Genomic DNA, 21,802 nt, shown 5'->3' on the forward strand with positions numbered 1-21,802 from the left:
AAAGAGTAGAATTTGTACTTTCTCGAGGAAACCCATAGAATATGGAAAAAATTTTTGGAACGTAGGCGGGCTGCATAGCCTGACATAGATGACGCTGCTGGTCAGAGTCGGCCATGTACCATTTTAGCTATTAGTAATGATAGTGGCTAATTTTTCAATCGACAAAATTACCGGAACAGGTGTGTCGTCAACGACTTGGAAAGGTCTCTTACTGCTGAAGCATTCCAATCTGACTCACGTTTTTTTTTAATTGATGATTTGGCGTGACCTTGTGAAAAACTACAGCGAGAGACTTTGTGCGCTGTAATGTGGCGTCGGAGACTCCTGTTAGCGACCGGAACCTCTTGTAGTTAAGGAGGAGAGACAGAGAAAGAAACACAGGAGTTGAGTGTCTGGCGAGTCAAAAGAATCCTTGACTTCTTCACCTAAGATACTGAAATATTAATATGACCTCATTATACCACGTTCCCGGAAAAGACCGTAAGGTTGTGTTTCTGCATGCAAAGAGAGATCCATCCTGTAGTGTACATAGTGTAATTATCATCGTTATATCAGCTCGGTTGGGGAGTGTTTCTGATCCCCGTTTCACTCTTAGATATAAACGCTTTTGGAGTTGAATGAACAGTGAGTATTTGACGGTGCATCCGTAATCGGGAGATCTCTGCGATCTTCGGTGGGGCTGTTCCCTGATGACCAGGCATTGGGGAGGACACATCCTCTGGATGTGACGTGGGACAGAAAAGAGGAAAAGAAGGAAGTCTTGCGTCCCGTTTTCCAATGTACCGTCGCGAATCACGAACTGCGGGTGGAACCAAGGAACCGTTGCAGGAACAGTGAAAAGTGTGGGTGTGTGTGTGTGTGTGTTTGTATGTGTTTGTGTGTATGTGTGCTTGGGTGTGTGTGTGTGTGTGTGTGTGTGTGTGTGTATGTGTGTTGGTGTGTGTGTGTGTGTGTGTGTGTGTGTGTTTGTATGTGTTTGTGTGTATGTGTGCTTGGGTGTGTGTCTGAGTGTGTGTGTGTATGTGTGCTTGTGTGTGTGTGAGTGTGTGCGTGTGCGTGTGTGTGCTTGTGTGTGTATGCCAGTGGGACTGCTCTCTATGATTATGTTAAGAAAGGAGAAAGTACATTTCTCTCATTTGTTTTCATTAGGGTGATTGCCTCAATGTCTGTGTGACCTTGAGAGGGGCTCGCTGGATGAGCTCTTTCACTGTTTCACAACTCAGACTCTGTGAAATGCCTTCTACTTTTAATTTACCCTAACTCCTTCAATGTGTATGCAAAACGGAGAAGAAAAACTACAGCATAATCACATAGAGCATTTATACTTGATTAAGTATTGTGGAAGAATACTTGTGAAAGAATATATGTGGAAAATTATAGGGGTGTTTTCTTTTTTTCTAGTTTGATTCATTTTTTTGTTCTTGTACTAATTAGATATTCTTTGCAAAAAATAAAAATAAATAATAAAAAAATTGGAAATCTACAGGACATGAGTTGGCCTTTCCAGAACAAAAACAAATATCAAGACGGAGGGAACAAAGCCAGATGCATCTTGGGAAAGGCTGGATTTCCTAAAAGAAATGAAGAGCTTGGAAATTGTTTGATGTTTGAACAAACAGGAAGGGGCTGCGGAGCAATGCAGAATAGCGTGGGTGAATAAGGTTACGATCGATCGATGGCGTGGAGCAGTTTCCTTCCCCCGTTAAAGAGAAAATGCATCCATTATGTATTTCGTAAATGAGTAAACACCGGGCCGGGGATCCCTCTGAAGGCCCTGTGTGTTTACAGAGGTAAGTAATGAAACGGGAAGGGTCTCTCAGAAAAGCCCTCCTAGACCTGTACTCTCTGCACCCCGCAAAACATAAGGTACTGTCAAGTGGTGTTTTCCTTTTTACTCTGGAAAGCAGTCTTAGGCCCACTGCACCTGCCTTTGTGAAAGAAAATCATTATTACTTCCATTCAAAACCCCTTTTAATTTGATTACATTTGGGAAGTAAATACCCTATACGATGCCCTGCGATGGATTGGCGGCCTGTCCAGGGTGTGTTCCTTCATCTCGCCCCAATGCACGCTGGGATAGGCCCCCGCAACCCTGCCCAGGATAAACAGGTATAGATAACTGATGGATGGATGAATGCTCTACATGACATTATGGTGTTTACTTGTAGTTTATCAGCAGAAATTCCATGTTCTGGATTGTGGAACGAACCGAGAGGAAGTTTGGAGATTGTGGGTTGATTCTGGACTTGGTCAGTACCCACTGTGAGTGTGAGACCGGGGGGGCGTGTGATCCACAGACGGGGGCCCCAGATTTAGCCGGGGACAGGAGGGGGAGTAGCTGTTCCCGGATTAAACCTCACCTCCATGCTCAGCAGTTCCTTATCGGGTCACCCTGATTTCATCCAGGATGCTGGAGAAATTTCTAAGTCCCTGAGACTTTTCAAGGAAAAAAAAACTGTTCACTTACGCAGAAGAACTTTCTGTTCTGAATAATGGTAAAAATGTTTCTATTAAAATCGTCAGCAATCAGCTGGAATTGTATTTCAAGAGCTTTTTGTAGAAGTAATTTAAGTAGTTTAAAGTATTGTGAATTATTTGCAGGTTATATAAAGTTTGCCTTCCATATGAGCACATGTAAGGAGACTGATGTAGGAGTGGGAAAAAAGTAGAAAACAGACACAAATACAGAGAATAGTGCAGGTGCACTGTGATGTTGGTCTTTCCTTGGTGTTGCGTAGCTGGGCGCGTGCAGCATACGTTGTGATATTTTAATTGCGTTTCTTTTAGTTTTGTTCGGGTGCTGATGTTTTCTGTGGTGTTGTGTAGCAGGGTGCTGTTGTTTTGCAATCTTTTGTGGCCATTCATACATGGTTGTGTGCACATTTTTGTGGCGTTGTGTCGTGGTGTGTGTGGTTTTGTGTAAGTGTATGGTGTGGTGCTATGTGGACATTTTTGCAGCTTTGTGTAATGCCTCATGGTATTGTGTAACTGTATGGTGCGTAGCTGTTCATATGATTTGTGCGGCATTGTGTAGCTGTTTCTGCAGCGTTATGTAGCGGTTTGTGTGGTGTTGTGTAGCTGTTTCTGCAGCATTGTGTAGCTGTTTCTGCAGCGTTGTGTAGCTGTTTGTGTGCCGTTGTCTAGCTGCTTATGCAGTGATGTGTGGCTGCTTGTGCGCCATTGTGTAGCCGCTCATGTGGCAGTGTGGGTGTTCATGCAGCGTTGTGTAGCTGTCTGTGTGCCGTTGTGTAGCGATTCGCGCAGGGTTGCGTAGCTGTTTGTGTGGCGTTGTGTAGCTGGGCGGGTGAGGGAACACCCCCCCCCCACTGCAATCACAGGTTGAGCTGCGCACTTTGACTGCGTTTCCTGAGCTTGATGAAAGACATGGTAATACTGAGCGTCCGTGACCTTCAGCAGTGATTAGGGACAATTAAGTCCTGAAAGGCAGTTTAAACGGCTGGAGAATTGACTCACGCGCTACCCAGCCGCCGGAATGAGCGAGCGCGGGGGTCACCGTGTCACTTCCTAAATATAACGGCTGTGACTGACAGCGTGGCGTGGGCGTGGCTTAGAAAAAGGGCACGACCTCGTTCTCCCTCCCCCCCCCCCCCCCGTCAGGAGGCTGGCCGGCCCGCCGTAGCCTCCGTTTCTTTCTCGCCGGCGCCCGTCGGAACCTCTCCTCCCGTTTGGCGGCGACGCGCTCCGACGTTCCATTGTTGTTGTTGTTGTTGGCGGCGGCGGCGGCGGCGGCGATATTAATATTAATCAAATTAAAACAGAAAAAAAAGAAAGAAGCCGAATAAGGATGGAAATTATTAATATTAATTCCGCCCCGAAAGCGAGGGGGGGGGGGGGGGGTGATTGAAAGTCGTCACGCGGCGGTTGACGATGTCTCCAGAGCCGCGCCCACGCTTGGAGACTCCCCGGCTGGCTGACAGGACGGGGACGACGGCGCGCGGACGCGTGCGCGCTCTCTCTCCGCTGCGCTCGCGCGGTGCCTGCTCAGACGATGGCGGCTGGGAGATTCTTCCTTAAGATACGGCTTATTGGAACAAATTACGCCTCTGCCGTTTTGGCAATATCCCTCAGCAACAAATGATTCATTATGGCCAGTCAACCATTTAACATACATACAGCTATGTCAGGCTCATAAAAATAAATAAATAAAACAACTGGTGAAACAATCAGGGGTACTGAAGGGTGGTGTGGTACGGAATTGATTTCTATGGTAACGAGTCATAGTCTAGCAACGGAGGTGTATTTGTCAGCATTTGGGATTTTTGAAAAAAATGAAGTTAGCGCACAGTTTTTTTTTCTTCTGAATCGTCAAATCAACCGCGTTCGTTTCCTTTAATTCTCCAAAAGTGTGGAAATTAGAAAAGGGGCTCTTAAACCTTTAAGGTGTAAGATCACAAATGTGTGATTGGAATGTTCTTCACTGAACATTCTAACGCTGATGTCACAATCAGTGCTGGTGATTGAAAGCAATGGAGTTCTAGAACACCGACTTGAAAATTTTGAAAGAACATTCTTTAAAAAAACCTACACTTTAAAGGGCTGATAAGCTCTGCGGTAGTGAGTTACAATCTTGCTGTGGGGTGCGTGCCATGCTGTGCTTGATACTCTCAGACAGCCAGAGCTCACAGTGCTTCTTGGGCTTGTATGAAATGGGCCCTCTGTGGGTATTTGTAAATTAAGAGTGATTAGCTGGGAGCGGGGCTGTGTAGCCTGGTTCAGAAACAGGGCATATTTAATGAAGCGCTGGGGGGGGAACCGGAGACGAGCTCCGACCCGGGACGGATTTCGGGAATCCGAGGGAGCGGCCAAAGCACCTCGCCTCTGCTCTGAGCCTCGCCCGTCTAAGTCTTTGTCCAAACATTCACCTGCGCGAATAAGAGGAGAGGTTTATGCCTGGCGGAAGGAGGGCGACTCCCCCCCCCCAAGCTCAACCCCAACGTTTGTTTGAGAATAGGGCTTTTTTTCCTCCCCCACCCCCTCCAACCCGCTGGAGGAGATTTGGAACTGAGGCGAGAGGTTCGGTCCACAGCCCCGAAGACTCACCGGATTCCCGCCATGTAATTTAGCGAAGGAGAGGATGGCTTCGGCGCAGAGACAGCGGCGGGGGCGTCGGGCTGTGGCCCTGCCGGGGCTGCAGCGTCTGTGAGGGGGGGGGGGGGGTTGTGTGTTTTTTTTTCTTGCTGCGTTTCAGCGCTCGGGAGCTTAATTAAAGTCGTTGACTGAGTAAACACACCTTGTTCCCGAGGCCCAAAATATCCGAGGACTGAAAGGAGAGCCGCTAAGGACCGGCGGAGACCGCGGACCGCTCGGCCCGGAGTTTCACATCCCTGTTCTAAAAGGAGACGCTTTTACTCCACAGCGTGAGTCACGCTTCTCATTTGCGTAAATGCCCAGAACCGAGCCGATGATGTTTTTTTTTTGTTGTTTTTTTGTTTTTCAGAAGGCAAAAAGGATATTTTTTTAATGAGCGCTGCAGCACAGGCCTGTTTGGAAGAGGGCCTACATTTATAAATGTGGAACAAAAAACATAGGCAACAGAGCGTGGATTAGGTTTGATCACACGCAAGTAAATAGGTAAAGAGTCTGTTGTCATTGGTTCAAATAATTGTCCTGTGACATCAACTTGAAACTTTTCTTTCCAGTAATGTGACTAAATTTTAACTAAGAACCTTCAATGGCAGGTTTGCTGATGAAACACACACACACACACACATACACACACACACGTCCTCCTTGAGAAAAGTCGTCCTCACTATGAAGATGTGTTACTAATGTGCGAGTCTTGCACTCCTGTGCCATCGGTTCAAGTAGTCTTTCCCTGCTAGTAACAATTTAATATTCCCTGGAGACCTGCATGCTACTAGCTAGCTTCAGTCACTCAGACGTCACTGAGAACGCTCCACGCTGCTTGTGTTTCATCGTATTTCACGCTGGGTTGGAATGGATTGAAATAACTGCAAACATACTGCGATACGCATCGTGGCAGTAGTTCACATGTGCGCGCGTGTGTGCGTGACCATGGACATGTCCATGTCGGTAAGATCGCTTGGGCACTGACTCGCGTTCACGTCGAAAACAAACTAACTCTGGGCCCGGGGGTCGTTGAGGGGCAGTCTAATGTTTTGACGAATAATGACGTCAAGGATTCCTTATTTGTGTGCTCTGAAATGGGACCATGCTTTGTGTGCGTGTGTGTGTGTGTGTGTTTTCGGTGTACGAGTGTGTGTGTGTGTGTGAGAGAGTGTGTGTGTGTTTGTGTGTGTGTCCATGTGTGTGCGTGCACGTGTGTGTGTGTGTGTGTTTGGCCCTGATATATCGGTAATTGCCAACAGATGTAGCAATGTCCGAGGCCAAGATCTATTTGTTTGTGCAGTCTGATTTTTCAGACTAAACTGGTATCAGACGGCCCCAGCTGGATTCTATCAGGCCCCGCAGCTCCACTGAGGCTCCACCTGGCAAAACAAGATGGACGCGTGCGACGGTTCCCCCCGCACCTCTCTTTACAAACGCGCGTTTACCGAAGAGGCGCGTACCGGGCGCCGCCATTGTTTTTAGTTCCCGAACCGCCACGGCGGACTGGTGACTTATTAGACGCCAAAATAAAAGCGCGCCGCCCACTTTCCTGCATGTCTGAAAAGGGGGGCGGGTGAGATATGTACTTTGGCTGAGCAGACGGGCGGGGCTTCATCTACAGTTTAGAGGCAGCGAGAGGGCAAAAGGGGAGGAAAAAAAAACTTTCCCTCCGAGCTCTGGTTTAAATAAAAAGCAGTCTCTTGTTGGAAATGGCTATTAAAACCATTATTTTTTCCGTGCAAAGTTTTTTTTTCTTTCTTTCTTTAAACTGGCAGGTGGCTTGGAGTGAGTGATCTTTGCCTTGCCACATATGCATCTCTATTTGATGCGTTTTCTCACAATAAATGGATCATAAATTATAGATGCAGTTTTTCCAAGCTGCTTGCATTCGCGTTTTGGGTTTGGACGGGTCAGTGTCTTTTTTTTTTTTGGGGGAGGTGACGGTCGTGCTGTTACCCGAGGAAAAGGAAGCAGCACGCTGGTTCGTTACTCTGCGCTTGCCAGGAGTTACCGTGGCAGCCGGCAGCCCCTGGAAAGCGAGTCTTGGCTCCGGGTTCGAAAGCGTAGCGTGTCTGACTGGCTAAACAAAGAGCCGTGTGTTCCACACAGGAATGCTAATGATGGGGAGGGGTGGGAGGTGTGGAGGGGAGAGGGCAGCCTGGGGTTCACACACTTTTCTGGAACACGAAGCTGGCCCCTTTCTCCCCACAGGTGCGTCACTTGCGACCGACCCTTGACCCAGTTCGGCCTTCCTGACAGGTGAGAGGGTGGGGACCAGCTTAAAGGAGGTCACCCCTCCCCCTCGTTCCCGGGACCTCAGTCCCTGGGCCCCCACTGCTGCTGCCAGGTGGGGTGGCGGGAGAAGGGCGAAGGGAAAGGGGGGGGGGGGGGGTGTCTGAGGGGCTTGTTGGCAGAGTTGGGGATGGGGTTCTTAAGTTCCTAATCCACCCGATAACCAGTGGATATTTCCCCGATTCAGCTCCTGTTTTTGAAGCCCACTCTGATTGACCGAAGAGGGGGGCCATGTTGGTGGTAAAAGAGCTGGCCGATCTACCCTGGCCGTGTAGGGGGCAGAGAGTGGGGGGGGGGGGGGGGGGGGGTAATAGCTGATTCTCTGAATCCCATCAAATTAACTACACACCCCTGCCTCACAGAAGACGCCTCATTTAGATTTGCCCCCAGGGCCTTGCTGTGAGTGAAATGACCGTAGGCTTTGCAGGTCTCCAGCAAGTTCTGAAGCCGCGAAAGTTTGTCTGAAAGCTTAGTCTCCCTGCGCCACCGGGCCTCCTGGACTCGCAGGATTACCGCCGGGTCTCGAAAACCGCGCGGAGAATTTAAAGAAGAAAAAAAAACACACACCACTTCTCCTTAATTTCCCTGACCCCGTTCGGCTTGGTTAAAAGGCTCGAAAATACGGCGGGAGACCGCGAAGTGGCACGGCCCGCCCGGGCCGTCAATCCGTCTCCCGTTCGTTTATACCTGCCTCCCCAGATCTGACATCGGTAACGTTCCCCATGCAAAACAGCATCAATCTTTTAGGAGGCATAAAAATTGCATGCGTGCGGGAGACGCTGTGTGACTGCTGGCATTATCTCCGCCGGTCGTGATACTTCATAAATAAAACCGTCGGCGAGTCGCGCACGCCACTCCTGAGACTCGGGTGGAAGACAGAAACAGGAACAGGAAGCGCTGTCGCTGTTTTTAAGCCTTCGCCGTTTCCGCCCGCGTCTGTGTTTTACCTCCGTAGAGAAGGCGCAGGCAAGGTAACTCAATCCTGCAATTAGTGTGCGCAGAGTAACAGTGGACATGTATTCTGTTTACTGCATTTGGTGTTGATCATTTGGGCCTGAATTCTGCAGGTGCTCAGTCAGTCTTGTTTGAGCTCTGAAAATGTGGCAAGTTTTTTTTTTTTTTTTTGTAAAGTTTTATTCAAGAAAATAATTTGTCTAACTGTAGCATGTTAAACTATTTTATTACTGGTCTTTCAACATTAAGCAAAAAAAAAAAAAAGGGCCTGTACGTTCGCCAGCTTTACCTCTTCAGCTTCCCAGTTGCCGGACGGGGAAATTTCCTGACCGTGGAAACAGACGGGAAAACTTCCCAAGAATTTTCTAATAACTGCAGGAGAATGGCGGGTGGGTTGAGAGCCAAGGCAAACGGGAGGGCCCCGTTTTAAGAGTGTTTATTTTTAAAAAGCGTGGCCGAAGTAGAACCACCGCTCGGGTTACAGGTGCGCCCCTTAACAAACGTGCCTTTCTTCTGGAGAGGGGCCTGCCATCTTTTTTTTTTAAAGCCCTCTGCTTTCTTAAGCATGCCACGGAGAGTTGGGGTTTCGCAAAAGATTTATACATTTTGGTGGGGGTGGTTGGGGTTACACCTCTGCTGTTGCTCATCCAAAATGGTGGCTGCCGGTGGCCTCGACGACCACAGATCTCTGCATATCGCGCGCTTTCTGAGTCTACTAAAAACACGAAAATGGGGAGGACAGGGCTGGGCTACATGCTGGGTGACAGCAGTTACATGCAGAGAGGGGTAGCTCCAGGTGCACCTGCCCCTTTTGCCCCAAATGCCTGATATACCCCTTTTGGTTTTATTTTTTAAATAATGATTTTATTTTTTATATTATTATTATTATTATTATTGCTGCCATTCATTTTCACTCATTTCTTTTGGTAAAATATATGCTGTACAAAAACTAGGTGTTGCAAGAGAGTGTTTCTATGTCGGCGTGTTTTTTTCTGGCTTTGAGCACCTGCCCCTCAAAAGGTCTACGCGCGACCCTAGGAGACGGCAGGACAACAGTTAATTGCGTCTGTGTACAATGGCATTAATAGACAACTGGGAGGATCCGTCTCCTTCACATCAGCACTGGTTTACAACGTGCTGCAGACGCGCACGTTTAGCCACGAGCTCGGAAAAAACAGGGCCTGCGCTGCAGCCGTTTCTCGCAGTATCGTTCGTGCATATCTGAACCGAAAAACGCGGTTATTATGATTCATATTTTACTTGAAGGGTAATAACAATGGCGTTCCACGACATACGAAAAAGAACAACCGACGTAGTCCCTGAAATAAACGGTCTGTTATAATTTTTCTTTTTACTTTTTTATTTTTTACAAACCATTCTTTTTTTTAGAATGCACCTGGTGGCACGCGCGTGGTTCTCCGTCGTAAGCGCTGCAGCTTTTTTTATTTTCATTTTTTTGCGTAAAAAGACGCCTTCTCCCTGGGTTCTTTTGTTCTGACAGCTTCTTTGAAATGGCCGATGTCACCTCTGAGCGCAGGAAGAGCTGTGGGAAGAGAGAGGGACCCAGGGTGATGAATTTCATTAAGAAATTAATAATTTTTTTCTCGAATCCGCTGGGTGTCTGGCTGTTTGCGGTTCGGCGCGCGCCGTCTTCAGCCCCTCGCATCCTCTGAAACCCCCATTATTTACTAAACAGGATTTATAACAAGGGAAGAATGATTACCGTGAAGACTGGAATAAATCCTCCTGGTGAAAGAATATCCGTCATAATTGATGTGTTGCAAAGCAGATTACACACATTAGTGCACACAGTTTTAAATATGACAGCTCCAACTTAACATGACAAATTCCATAATGTGGGGGGGAAAGGTATTGGGTATTTCACTTTATGGGTATTAACAAGCGTTGGGAGTCGTAAGAGAAGAGGTTCCCATTTGTGTCACCTCCTAATCCTTAATTGTATTTTATTTGTTACACTCGCAGGGCTCATAAGTGTCCTGTAAACAGTTGCTGCTTGGTGACTCCCCTGCAACCTAATCCAAACACGGTATTAAACGCTTAAATACATGCCTCAACTGCCGGTGACAGCTAGCGGCAGTATTCGCAGGTTAATATGTATGCGATTTATATTTGTCTGTTTATTTGAATGCCATTAAAGCTGCTTAGGGGGAAGGGGAAAAAGCAATAATATAATCAGAAATGTAAAGTATTACATGCTGCTGCGTGGAACAAATATACTGTATCTTTTTTCTCTTTGGCACCAGCATAGACAAGCATCTGTAGTCATTGAAATGTGCTTAAGACAGAGCCTGTAAGACTTTATTTTAAGCTGCTACTGCTGTTGTTACTCAGGACAGAGGCCGTTGTCTACGTGTAGGACTTCATTGTGTTATTTTACAGATGACAGGCATTTAGCAGATGCATCTGTCTACAGAAATTTGCAAAAGTGTACATGTAAGGCTTCAGACGACAAGAAGATGCCGCGCAGTCAGTCAGTAGTTAATACATAAACCTACAACGTAAAGTTAAGTGCCATAGCAGGTGTCAGGGGAAGGTTGTGTATGACCTGCTTTAAGTAGCAGTTGGGTTTGAGGATATAGTGCTAGTTGTATAGTGTGTATTAGTGTAGCATTAAACACATGATAAATGCTCACTCAGTCAAGTATTAGTTGAGCCAACAAGCAGTAAAAAAAAGATAATGTGTATGTAGTCTACCTTTGCTGTATTGTTTGTTTGTGTGTGTCATTTAAAGACATTTAAAGCAGTCTCTTTTTTTGCTTTGCTTTTGTTCTGGTAAAAAAAAAAAAAAATTTAAAAAAAACAGTGGACTCGACTGCATGTTTATAAGAAGCAAATGCCTTACAAAATGTGTTGTTACCTACACACCCAGTCTTCCAGCGACCTTCTAATTAACACTTCATCTTAATCACTCTCAACATGACAGGGGTAATGAAACTTCGTCACATATTTCATGTTCATCACAACACCGTTTTTTTTAAACAAATGTGTTGTTGAAGAAATGGAAATGTAACATTATTACATATGTGAACATTATTCAAATGAATTAATTCAGAGAGGGCACCTTATTGAGTCACCCTGGAAAATTATAAGAAAACAGGTCACTGACTCATTGTAACTGAGCTATGTGCATATATATTGTTTATGTTGTTTCCACTCAAATTAGTTGCAGTGTGCATTCTTTGTTTTTTAGCAGATTTTCCTCAAACTTCAAACAGTGAGCTACTGCTGTACATCCAAGCAGCCTGTACAATATTCTCATACTACTGTATAACCTACTACTGTTGTGAATGTTAAATACATGTTCTTCGAGCTGGTGTGTGGGAGCTGCTGTTAAATTTTGATTAGCACTAAACTGATTTTGTTAAGCTACAACGTAATTTATTGTGCTTAATCACTTCATTTGAATTCATTCCATTATCCGTGTTTATTATGTCTGATGTTTGGAAATCCTGTAGTTTCGCGTTTTCCGGCAGTGGCAGGACTTAAATTTGTGTAAATACTGACCTCTAGTGGCCAATATAAATTTCCAACCCCAGAGTTCGAAGACGTTTTTGTTTGTTAATGTCATTTTTATTGTTATTGGAGAAGGACAGTTCCTTTTATTTTGGATCCTGGAGACGTTTGTGAATTCATGTACTTATAACCAACTGTTTTGGTCACTTCTTATTTTTGAGATGTTTTGTGGAGAATTGTCTGTATGTATTGCAATCGGCACAACTAACAAACCAACCAACCGTCCAGCAACAAATTCAACAGGTAATTTAAAACCATATTATATTCATGTTGCCTTGTGTTTCCCCCTTACCGCTACTCTCCGAAATGAAAAGGCGCGTGACCGCAGTGATTTCCATCCACAGTTTGGACAGCAGAGCTCTCCTGTCATTTAAAATATGAACCCTCCGGGAGCAGCATTAACTGACAGAGCCCAGGACGTAGAGATCATAAATATGTATCCCCCTCTTTCCGAGTTCTGAGGCTCATTAGAACATCACCGTCTTTATGTGCATGCACAGGTATGAGGAAATTAAATTTTAAACTTTTTTCTTTCTTTCTTTCTTTTACCACCAAGACTTTACCGCCTGTGACAGGGGAATTTAAATCTTTAAAATCGGTCCAAAAAAAAAAAAACGCAGACATACTCTGCAGAGAGTTGGCGCGTAATAGGGTCAGGTCCCTGCATTTAATAAACAATTATCTATTAATTATGAATGAGTCCTATCTCCAAAGGCTTTTGGGCGAGTGGCTGGGTGGAGATTGAATGAATAATGCAAACGAGATGCCTATCAGAGAGCTCAGGCAGCAGGCCCACGCAGTGCCAATTATCTCAGCGCGCTAATAATCATCCCAAACATGACATTTACTCAGCTACCCTGCGTGGAAAAGGGAGAGAGATCAGAAAGGGAGATGGGATTCAAGGCCCCCATATATTAAACTTTGTATTTGCCCGCGTCCTCAAGTGTTTTAGGGGTATTGAGTGCGGAGAGACCGGTCGCTACAGACCTGTTGCTCTCCACGTTTTGAATTACAAATCGAATCGCCCGTTTTTTTTTCTTCTCTCGCCTTCAGCCGGACTCGCCAAGGTCACGCGATTTTTTTAAACAAAAGGTTAAGAGAGGAAGTATCAGGGCCTGGAGGGGGATTAGCATAGTTTTCAGAGAGACTTTAAATTAAACAGAGACAGGCGCCTGCAAAAAAAAAAATGGTCTGTTTTTCTGCTCCATTTGAATACAGCCCCTGAAATATTAAGGAAGGGATTGGATCTTTGGCCCCCTCAGATCAGAAAAATACCAGCAGAGCTAAATCTATTAAGTGTCAGGCGGCTGGTCGGCCGCCTCTTCCCGGCCGCGCTCCCCGGGCTGCGTTATAATAACCCTCCCATTATGTTTCCCTCAGGCGCGAGCGCGCCGGCTATAATGGGATCAGCGCCAAGACCCGCGGAGGAGCGAGGAGATCCGCACTGTTAGACCAGGGGCAGGGTGCTCTCCACTGTCTCTCTTTATTAGTGCCTGCTTCCTTCCACTGCAGTACGCCACAGATATACTTTCACATCACTCACACTCATGCTCAGACACACACGCGCGCGCACATGCACGCACACGCACACACACAAATATATACCGCATATATGTACACATTCACTCTGACAGATATATGGGCAGGCCACACACACACATGCACACATATGTGCTTGATTGCGTGCTCACATGCAGATTCATACAGCCAAATGTGCAAACACGTGTGTGCAGCCATGTATATATACACATGCACACACACGCACACACACGCACTCGCACACACACTCATAGGTCACACTAATGAGAATGGGCATGGGGTTGCACCAAAAGTAGTAATGTAGTATGTGTTTAATAGGAATATGTTTTTCTTTGAAAGTGAAAGAATTTGCATGTTTAAATAGCTAATTCCAGCACAAATGCTTACCGGCTTTACTGCAATGTGTGCAGTAATGAACCAACATCGCAGATCATTTCGAATGACTCTCTTTTATTTATTAATGTCTCTCCGCCAAGCCTGTGGCTCGGTAAAGCAGTTTAAAAATACTTTTAATGGTGACTGTATTGTGGAGTAGAACCACGCTCTGTGGAGACACCTTTGGTCTTGCACACCCATCTGTTGTGCATTTGAAGGAATCTGTTCAAATAATTGGCAGTCAATTTGTTTGAAGTTATGTTTTAGCATCTGGTTCAATCCAATAAATCACATTCATATTATACAATTCAGTCCAGCTGCATGTTTTAATAGCATTGTGTACCTTTGCTCATGCTATGGCTCCAAGCCAGGATGAAGTAATTCTGACATAGGCCTACTGGTTGGGTGTGGTCCACCTTATTCAGGCCAAAGAACCAAATGTAGATTTAAAAGCATGTATTAATCGCCAGTTTAATTTTTACACACTATGGCAGTGCTCATGTCTATGGCATTGAGCCTAGAGGTCATGCGCCACTGTTTTAAAAAAAAAATTAGAGTGAAATCAATGTTGTCAAAGTTTAAAAATCTCTTATTTTCTTTACCATTATATGCTGTAGCGTCCAGTGCATGTTTTTTTTTCCAGCCCAAATGTCAATAACTATTTTAAGGACGACTGTCAGTATCTACAGTACATCAGAGGAATCCATGCCTTTTTGCATGGGTCCACCAACTTAACAAGAAAGGCTAAAGTATTAACATGTGCGATGGCTAACTTTAAGAGCACGGCAAGTGCCAAGTTAAAAATAACTTAAAGGGGCTTTTGGATACGCAGCGGGGGGATATTGAACTGGTTAATCTGTGGTTTCTAAAAAAAATAAAATAAAAACATTATAGAGTTAGTTCATGAACGATGGTGTTGTGTCTGATCTGACAGCCAGTGCATCCTGCAAAGGCACCAAATTTTGTTTTTGAGGGCGGACATCAGAAGGATTTGCGGTTGGAAACCGCCGCCATGGTCCTCCCGGTGCACTTTTCTCAAGCTGCGTTCAAGCCTTCAGTTTTTTTTTTCTGTCTGTGATATCCCAAATAAGGCGCAGAGAGACTGTGCTTATGTGGCTGGCTGAAGAGGAGGCCATTTGTTTGTTGGATTCAAGAATAGAAAATTACTGGTGGGCACGGAGTGTTCGGTTCTTATTAAAGGGAAGAACAAAGGCTGTAGAGTCCAAGTGAGAATCCCAGTGGCTAAAAAATGTACATTACATTGCATTCATTTCTCAGGTGTTCTTATCCACAGTGAGAGTATGAGAACATAATTGCTTTCAGCTTATATCTATGAGTAATAATGCCGGACCTGCCTAACAACTCGTACCAGGGAGTGTTTGCGTAACATCTCTAAAGCACTAATGCGAGTTAACTACGATATCCGAGAACCAAAATACGAATCCTGAATATATACAGATCACACATACGTTTGCACATTCTGAGTTCTTTGTGATGTAGTCTACGTCTCGTGGAGAATAGGTGTGGGTGTGTGTGACTGCACTAATAAAAAAAAAATCGATATTTTCCTTCTCTAATTGCACTGGTCCGCTATCTGCACACATCTTGTACCACTTTGAGGTTTGCTTGTCTATATCTGATAATGAGTGTGCGCTTCAAACCTGTTTCTTCATTCAGGTGAGATGCAAACTGAATCTTTCAAAATATTATCAAAATCACAGCGGCTAATAACACTGTAAAACTCTTAATTGGGAGAGGCTTTGATGAGAATTGCAGGGTATCTTTAGAATTGCATTAACATGTTTTAGTCTAGACTGTTTGTTGAATTATTAATGCATTATTTTAACTTTGACACAAAAAGGGCGCCTGTAGTATTTTCTCTCAATACTAAAACAAGTCTTTGCTCAGTTTTAATGGTTTCAAGGAGGTGACAGTATAAGAAGGGGAAACAAGTGGTACTGTTTGTTCTTGTTTCACTTAAGCAAATGATTTGATGGTTATTACACAGAAATGCCACATTTACTAGCCTGCAGTTAGCAAACATTTGTATCAGCTCCAGTATGAAAAATCAGACTTTATTTCCATATTTGTTTCTTTAGTTTCTGATTTAACTGCCACAGATAATCCTTTGCATCATTCACTGTGCCACCACTTATTTATGGATATACTGTACGCCAGCCTCATTACTAATAAGTCTTCGAAGCTAGCCCTTCAGTACTGATAGATTGTTATTCATCATATTATTCTAGTCAGTCACAAGCACACGGAAGCATTAGGCCCTGCTATAGCAAAAAAAAAAAAAAACAGCTGTCTTAGGATATACTGTAAGCAGTCTTTATTATGGTGGAGGGGTGTATACAAAGTATGTCTGTCTGGAGGTACCACGTGTTCAGTTGATTCCGTATTCCATATGGACTGTGACCTCACATCCTGTCACTCATAACTGTGATGCGCTTGGCCTGTTTATCAGAGGCAGACTTCCTTTGTCTTCAGATATTTGCGTTAGCATTTCTGCTAACCTGTTTACGTCTATACAGGTGGTCTAGAGGAGGCTTCTATGAGCATCTCTGTCAGTGGTGCATTTCTGATTAATGTCTGATGGCGCGCCAGTCAGTTACTATCTCTCTGACCTTACGACAATGAAAACAAAGCAAAAATAAATGAGAAAAAAATTAAATTTATGGCTGAGCAATTTGATAAGGGAGACTTATGTAATTCTTCTTTGTTGCGCAGATATAAATAAGAATGTTATTAACTTCAAGCCCATCTCATGTAATTATTTTTTTTCTTTTAATAAAATGGCATTATGTACAAGCTCGTACCATCCGCCTTAGATGTTGTTGTAGTTGCTGAATAATTTACGATTCATTGTCTGAGTTTATGGGATTTCGTAAACTAATTCACTGCTCTCCGTCTCATGTGTTTGTTAAGAACTGCGTATGCATTTGGCTAATGTTGCATGTGATTAAGATTTCCACTGTTGATACTTTAAACAAAATACATCAGGCATCCATTGTCAAAGTGCATTGTTAATCAAAAAAACACTGCTCAGAAGTAATGATTAAACTTCACATTTGAATTGCGCAAAGGAAGAAGGGTTATAATGTAGTAAGTGTAATAATTATATATCTGTTTTGTTTTGATAGTAGCTGTATTTTGATAACAAGCTGGCTATGAATAAAAATGCTTAAGTTTGTTTTAATAATGATTTATGGACGCTCTGGACATCCTTAAGTAGTGCCATTCTATCTTTGTTTCGCTACACTTAGATTCGCCGTACAGACAAAGGACCACATTGGACCACTCAAGCATACCTTTTCAATCTCAAATTCAAAATGATTTGTTTGGATTACGCCATACTCCAGCCTGATATTGCAGATTCCTCCTATCCTCTATTGAAAATCCTCTATTCTATCTTTTCATATCAGATGGATTTCTTTGTGTAGGAAAATGTTGTGTTGTATAGTGCTAGCACAAAAGGCAGAGAAATTGAATTTATGAAAAAAGGGGTTTATTGTTTTGTTTTTTTCCCAAAACCCCAATGCATGATAAAAAATAAATGGTTACAGTAGATATTGTAAGAAACTTTAGAGAACAGGGATTAAAACAAGTATAAATACATAAACATATATATATATATATATTTTTATACACGTATTAAGGCAAATCATGCTTAGAAGGCCTCGTTTAGTCTTGTTGCTAGTATGAATGTTACATTTGAATTGCTGTATGTCTTTGGCTGAGAAGGAAGGCGATCGGTTTTAAATAAGGACACAACAGAGGAGAGACCACAGAAGGGAAAACCAACAGGTCCAGTTTAGAGGCTGTAATCTCCATTTTCTTTTTTTTTTTAAAAAGGGTATTTTTGTCTCTGAAACCCTTTTAATCACCGTCACTATTTACAGATAGTCTTGTCAGAGTCCCAGGGCTAACAGGAGCACACACCACAAGGCTGAAGCTCTCTCCCTTTTTCTGTTACCATCTCGTTTGCCATCAGTGCTGGCGCTGTCCAGGAGGGGGTGCTGTGCCATCTCTCAAAACTACCACAGAGATGAGAGAAGACTGGGAATTGGGAAACAGCAGTATGTAGGAGGAGTCTGACAGCCGACGCGCCCACGGCAGGTGGTGGGCGGGGTGTGTGTGGGAGTGGGTTCGTTTTTTATTAGAGGTCATTAGAGGTCGTCGCCGTCGTCGGTGCTGAAGCTGTTCCGTCGGCTGCTGCCCTTGGAGGCCGGCGGGGACGCGGCGGACAGCAGCGGGTCGGCGCCGAAGGGCGAGAGCGGGTCGTCCATCAGGATCTCGTCCAGCCGGTGCTCCTCCTTCAGGGTGGCGCTGAAGAAGTCCGTGAAGTGCGACAGGGGGTCGGAGAAGGTGGTGGAGCCGTCGCCGTGGTCGACCGGCGCCGCCATCTGCGTCATGGCCGCCCGCTGGACGTAGTCCCCGTTCAGCTCCTCCGGGTACAGAGGCTGTTGCTGTTGCTGTTGTGGCTGTTGTTGTTGCGGCTGCTGCTGCTGCTGTTGCTGTTGTTGCTTGAGCAGGTGTGAGGACAGCTCCACCGCCCCCAGAGAGGAGGCCATGTTTGGCAGCCCATGGGCACGAGCCTGGATCTCCAGCTCCTGAAACAAACCACACATTCTGGAATTAGTCTCAGTACAGTTTACCACACAATTGGGATTAGTCTCGGTACAGTTTACTCATACACACCACAAGAGCTCCTAAACCAGACTACAAACTTGGGGATTAGTCTCAGTACGGTTTACCCATACAGACCAGAAGAGCTCCTGATCCAGACTACAAACTCAGGGATTAGTTTCAGTACAGTTTACTCAAAATTTTACATAATTTTTTTTTTAAATTAATTTTATAATAGACAAAGATAGTGTTAATGAAAGTGTTCATGACACATGAAAAAACAAAAGCAAACAGCTTAGTTCTGTTTTTGATCCTTTGTGTCCTCCGTATGTAAAGAAACAAAGGACAGAACTGGGAGATGTATGTCATATATAAGAAATATGCATAAGTCATTAGGAGAAAGCACTGGACCTCTAGGGAAACATGCATATATGTAGAGTCAACATTTTATATCTGACATCTTACTGAATTTAACCTAAATCGCAAACTATCTAAACGTCATCAGCGATTGTCCGTTATGTGAGATGAGCAGGGAAAGAGGGTTAGCTTTAGTTCTCTCGCGCACGCGCACGCACACACACACACACACGCGCCACCGCAATCCTTCAGTGCGTAAGTCGCACTCACGAGCGCACTCCTAAATGTCATTTAAGACCGAGCACGCCCTCGACTGCGATCATTAATCAAAGCGCCGCGGGTCAGCGTCGTGGCGGGCGGATCTTCGCCAGCGAGAAGCCCGAGACGCGGCGTCTGCTGCCGCCGCGTGACAGCCCAGGTACCCCGAACGGCATCCCGTCAAATCCCCAGGACAGCCATTAACCTTTGTGCCTCCGTTTCTCTTTGCTGCTGCGGACCGTGCTAAAACAGTACAGTGACGAAAAATTAATAAAGAAAGAGCGGCCATCTATATTATTATTATTAGTAGTAGTAGTAGTAGTAGTAGTATTATTATTGGTATTATTATTATGCTGTTGTTGTTATTTTATTATTATTACAAACAGAATATATTGAGGCATGGTTGCACTATTGTAAGTGCTCATTGAGTTTAAAGTGAGGTGGCTGAAATCATACTGAAATCATACATCATTCTTCTGCGTTTGGAGTAAGGTTGGAGTAATCATCAGATTTCTCCCGTAAGCGTGGAGTAGAGTCGCGGCTCCGCCGCGTTCGCGACGCGTGACACCGCGGCTCTGGGGGGGCGTCGCTCATCCCGAAGTTGACGTGGCGTCTCTAATGCCGACGAGCCGAAGGTGTGCTGACACGGGGGTTGGGGTGGGGGTGGAGGGGGGGTAGGGGGGGGAGGGCCGGGATGCCTAAACACCGCATGCAGTAATTAATTTTGCGCATAATTGGGATGTCTCAGCGGGTGAGGAGCTCCATAATGTCTCCTGTACAAGTATGTCAATAGCCGCTACATTTTAATGCATAATTTCATAGAGGGGAGAGGCGCATTACTCTCTGACAGTGTCAGGCAGCGTAATCTAATTTGGGCCCTAATTCCTCTCCTGATGGAGGCTGCGGTTTGGTATTTATTAATCAGGTAATTACTGCAGCCGGGGCACGACTGGGGGGGGGGAGTTACATTGATGAGAACATTGCGGAGGTTTCTGAGGAGGGGGTTCGGTTAAGTTCGGGAGGGTCAGCGGGGTCTCCCAGGATGGGGGGGAATTGGGGTGGAAGGGGAACTTGAATGGGAGTTAGGGGGGCAGTTACAAACATAGGAGCGGTTATCAGGGAAAAAGGGGGGCGGGATTTGGGAGTAGGGATTGGGAGGCATGTTGGGGCCTTTTTGGGTGGGTTTGGTGGGGTTCAATGGGTTAGCAGCTTCAAGCAAGGAGGAGGGGAGTGGATAGAGGTTTGGGATGGGTCAGGTGGGGTTGTACAGGCGGTGGACAGAGGTATAAAGACTGGTTCACTGATGTAACGAGTGTGTGTGGGGTGGACAGGGGTTTGCAAGCAGGTTGAGTAGGGATGTAATAGAGGTGTGGGGGGGAAGACAGGGTTTGTAAATAGGTTTGGTGGGGATGTAATGGGTGTGTGGTGGGTGACAGGGGTTGGACCAGGCTGATGGGTATGGCTTTGGCAGTGAGGGCGAGTAGGTTGGTGTGATATATGGTGTGTAGGAGGGGTAGACGAGGGTTTGTAAGCAGGTTTGGTGGAGAATGAGTGTGATGGGTGGACAGGGTTGAGGCAGGTGTGAGGTGTACTGGGTGTGAATAGGCAATGTTTTATTTTATTTTTTTTGAGGGGAGGGGAGGGGAGGAAGGGTTTTCCACCCACCTGGATCCTCAGCAGCAGCCTCCTGTTGGCCAGCTCCAGCTTCTTCTGCCGGGTCTCCAGCTCCCTGGCATGCTGCTGCTCCTTCTGGAGCCACTTAATGTACTCCACCGACGCCTTTAAAATGGTGCCTTTGTTCCAGCGCATATCACTGCAGGGATGTAAAGATAACCTTTTCACAAGTGCGCGCGTCAGCAGAAAATTCCCCCTTCCAAAGGGCCCCTCTCCTCTTCTTCTCCTTTTTTTTATATTAATAAGAAATGATGATTTACAATGCTATTATTCATTCGCGTACATTACCCGCTCCTGAATGGGGAATTATAATAGAATAGTTAAGTATATCTGCAGAAAAGTCGATTCTCTGGCCCCCGTGTACGGCAAAAAAATTAATCCCGGAGTGAAAATTGGTGTCAGGAGAAGTAAAAAATGTGACTTTGGGAGGGAAGCAATATACGGGGTAGTTCTGATACCATTACTTTTCTTCTTTTTCTTTTTTTAAATAAAAAAAAGAACGGCTGTTAAAATTGTCCCTTTCTTTGGAGTAAGACGTTTGTCTGATCACAGCTAATAATCTGCTTTATCATGTCCTAATAGCATGACCGAATGGCTAACCTTCCCTTTAATTTCTATCAGAAGTTCAATTGCTGAGAAGCAGTGGCTTCGGGCGCCGGCTCCCCCCCCCACCACCACCGCCCCCCCCCCCATCCCATTCGTCCCGTCTTTGTGCGTAAACTTTCATTCAGATAGCCGACTCGTTTCTGTTCGAGTTCATTTTCGTCCTTCAATGGGCTCTGAGCATTGCACCGCGGCGCACATTAGCGAGATAAGACGCATCGCCCGCCCGGACACCGCGTGGATAAAAAAATGAGCACAATGCCGCTGTCTGTGGGGTACGGCCGATGTGCGATGTGTTTTATTGAAAGGGTCGCTGAATAGGACGAGTGCGAAGAGTGGGAACGGTTTCGTTCGATTCCATTTATTTTAATAAATGTTTTCACCTGCCCGAGCGCACCAGCGTTGGCACTTTGGCCAAAACGCGCAGGAAACAGCGGTGGCAGGGGTGGGATTCGTGGATATGGATAACAAACGCCGAAAATAAACAATACTG

At 45.3% G+C, this 21,802-nt stretch overlaps 1 protein-coding gene across 4 annotated transcripts in view; it reads right to left on the reverse strand.

Annotated features, from left to right (window-relative positions):
* Nucleotides 1–17,621: 17,621 nt before the first annotated feature.
* The window catches only part of tfec (transcription factor EC), a 47,878-nt gene continuing 43,697 nt past the window's right edge, over nucleotides 17,622–21,802 (reverse strand). For all 4 annotated transcript variants that reach the window (XM_064344839.1, XM_064344838.1, XM_064344840.1 and 1 more), the window contains 2 exons: nucleotides 20,698–20,845; nucleotides 17,622–18,401 (listed from right to left, as the gene is read on the reverse strand). In XM_064344839.1, coding sequence (XP_064200909.1) covers nucleotides 17,958–18,401; nucleotides 20,698–20,845 — 592 coding nt within the window. In that variant the 3' untranslated portion in view covers nucleotides 17,622–17,957. The remainder of the gene's footprint in view (nucleotides 18,402–20,697; nucleotides 20,846–21,802) is intronic.

This window comes from Anguilla rostrata, chromosome 7 (assembly GCF_018555375.3).
Source record: "Anguilla rostrata isolate EN2019 chromosome 7, ASM1855537v3, whole genome shotgun sequence".
In the NCBI taxonomy this organism is placed as follows: domain Eukaryota; kingdom Metazoa; phylum Chordata; class Actinopteri; order Anguilliformes; family Anguillidae; genus Anguilla; species Anguilla rostrata.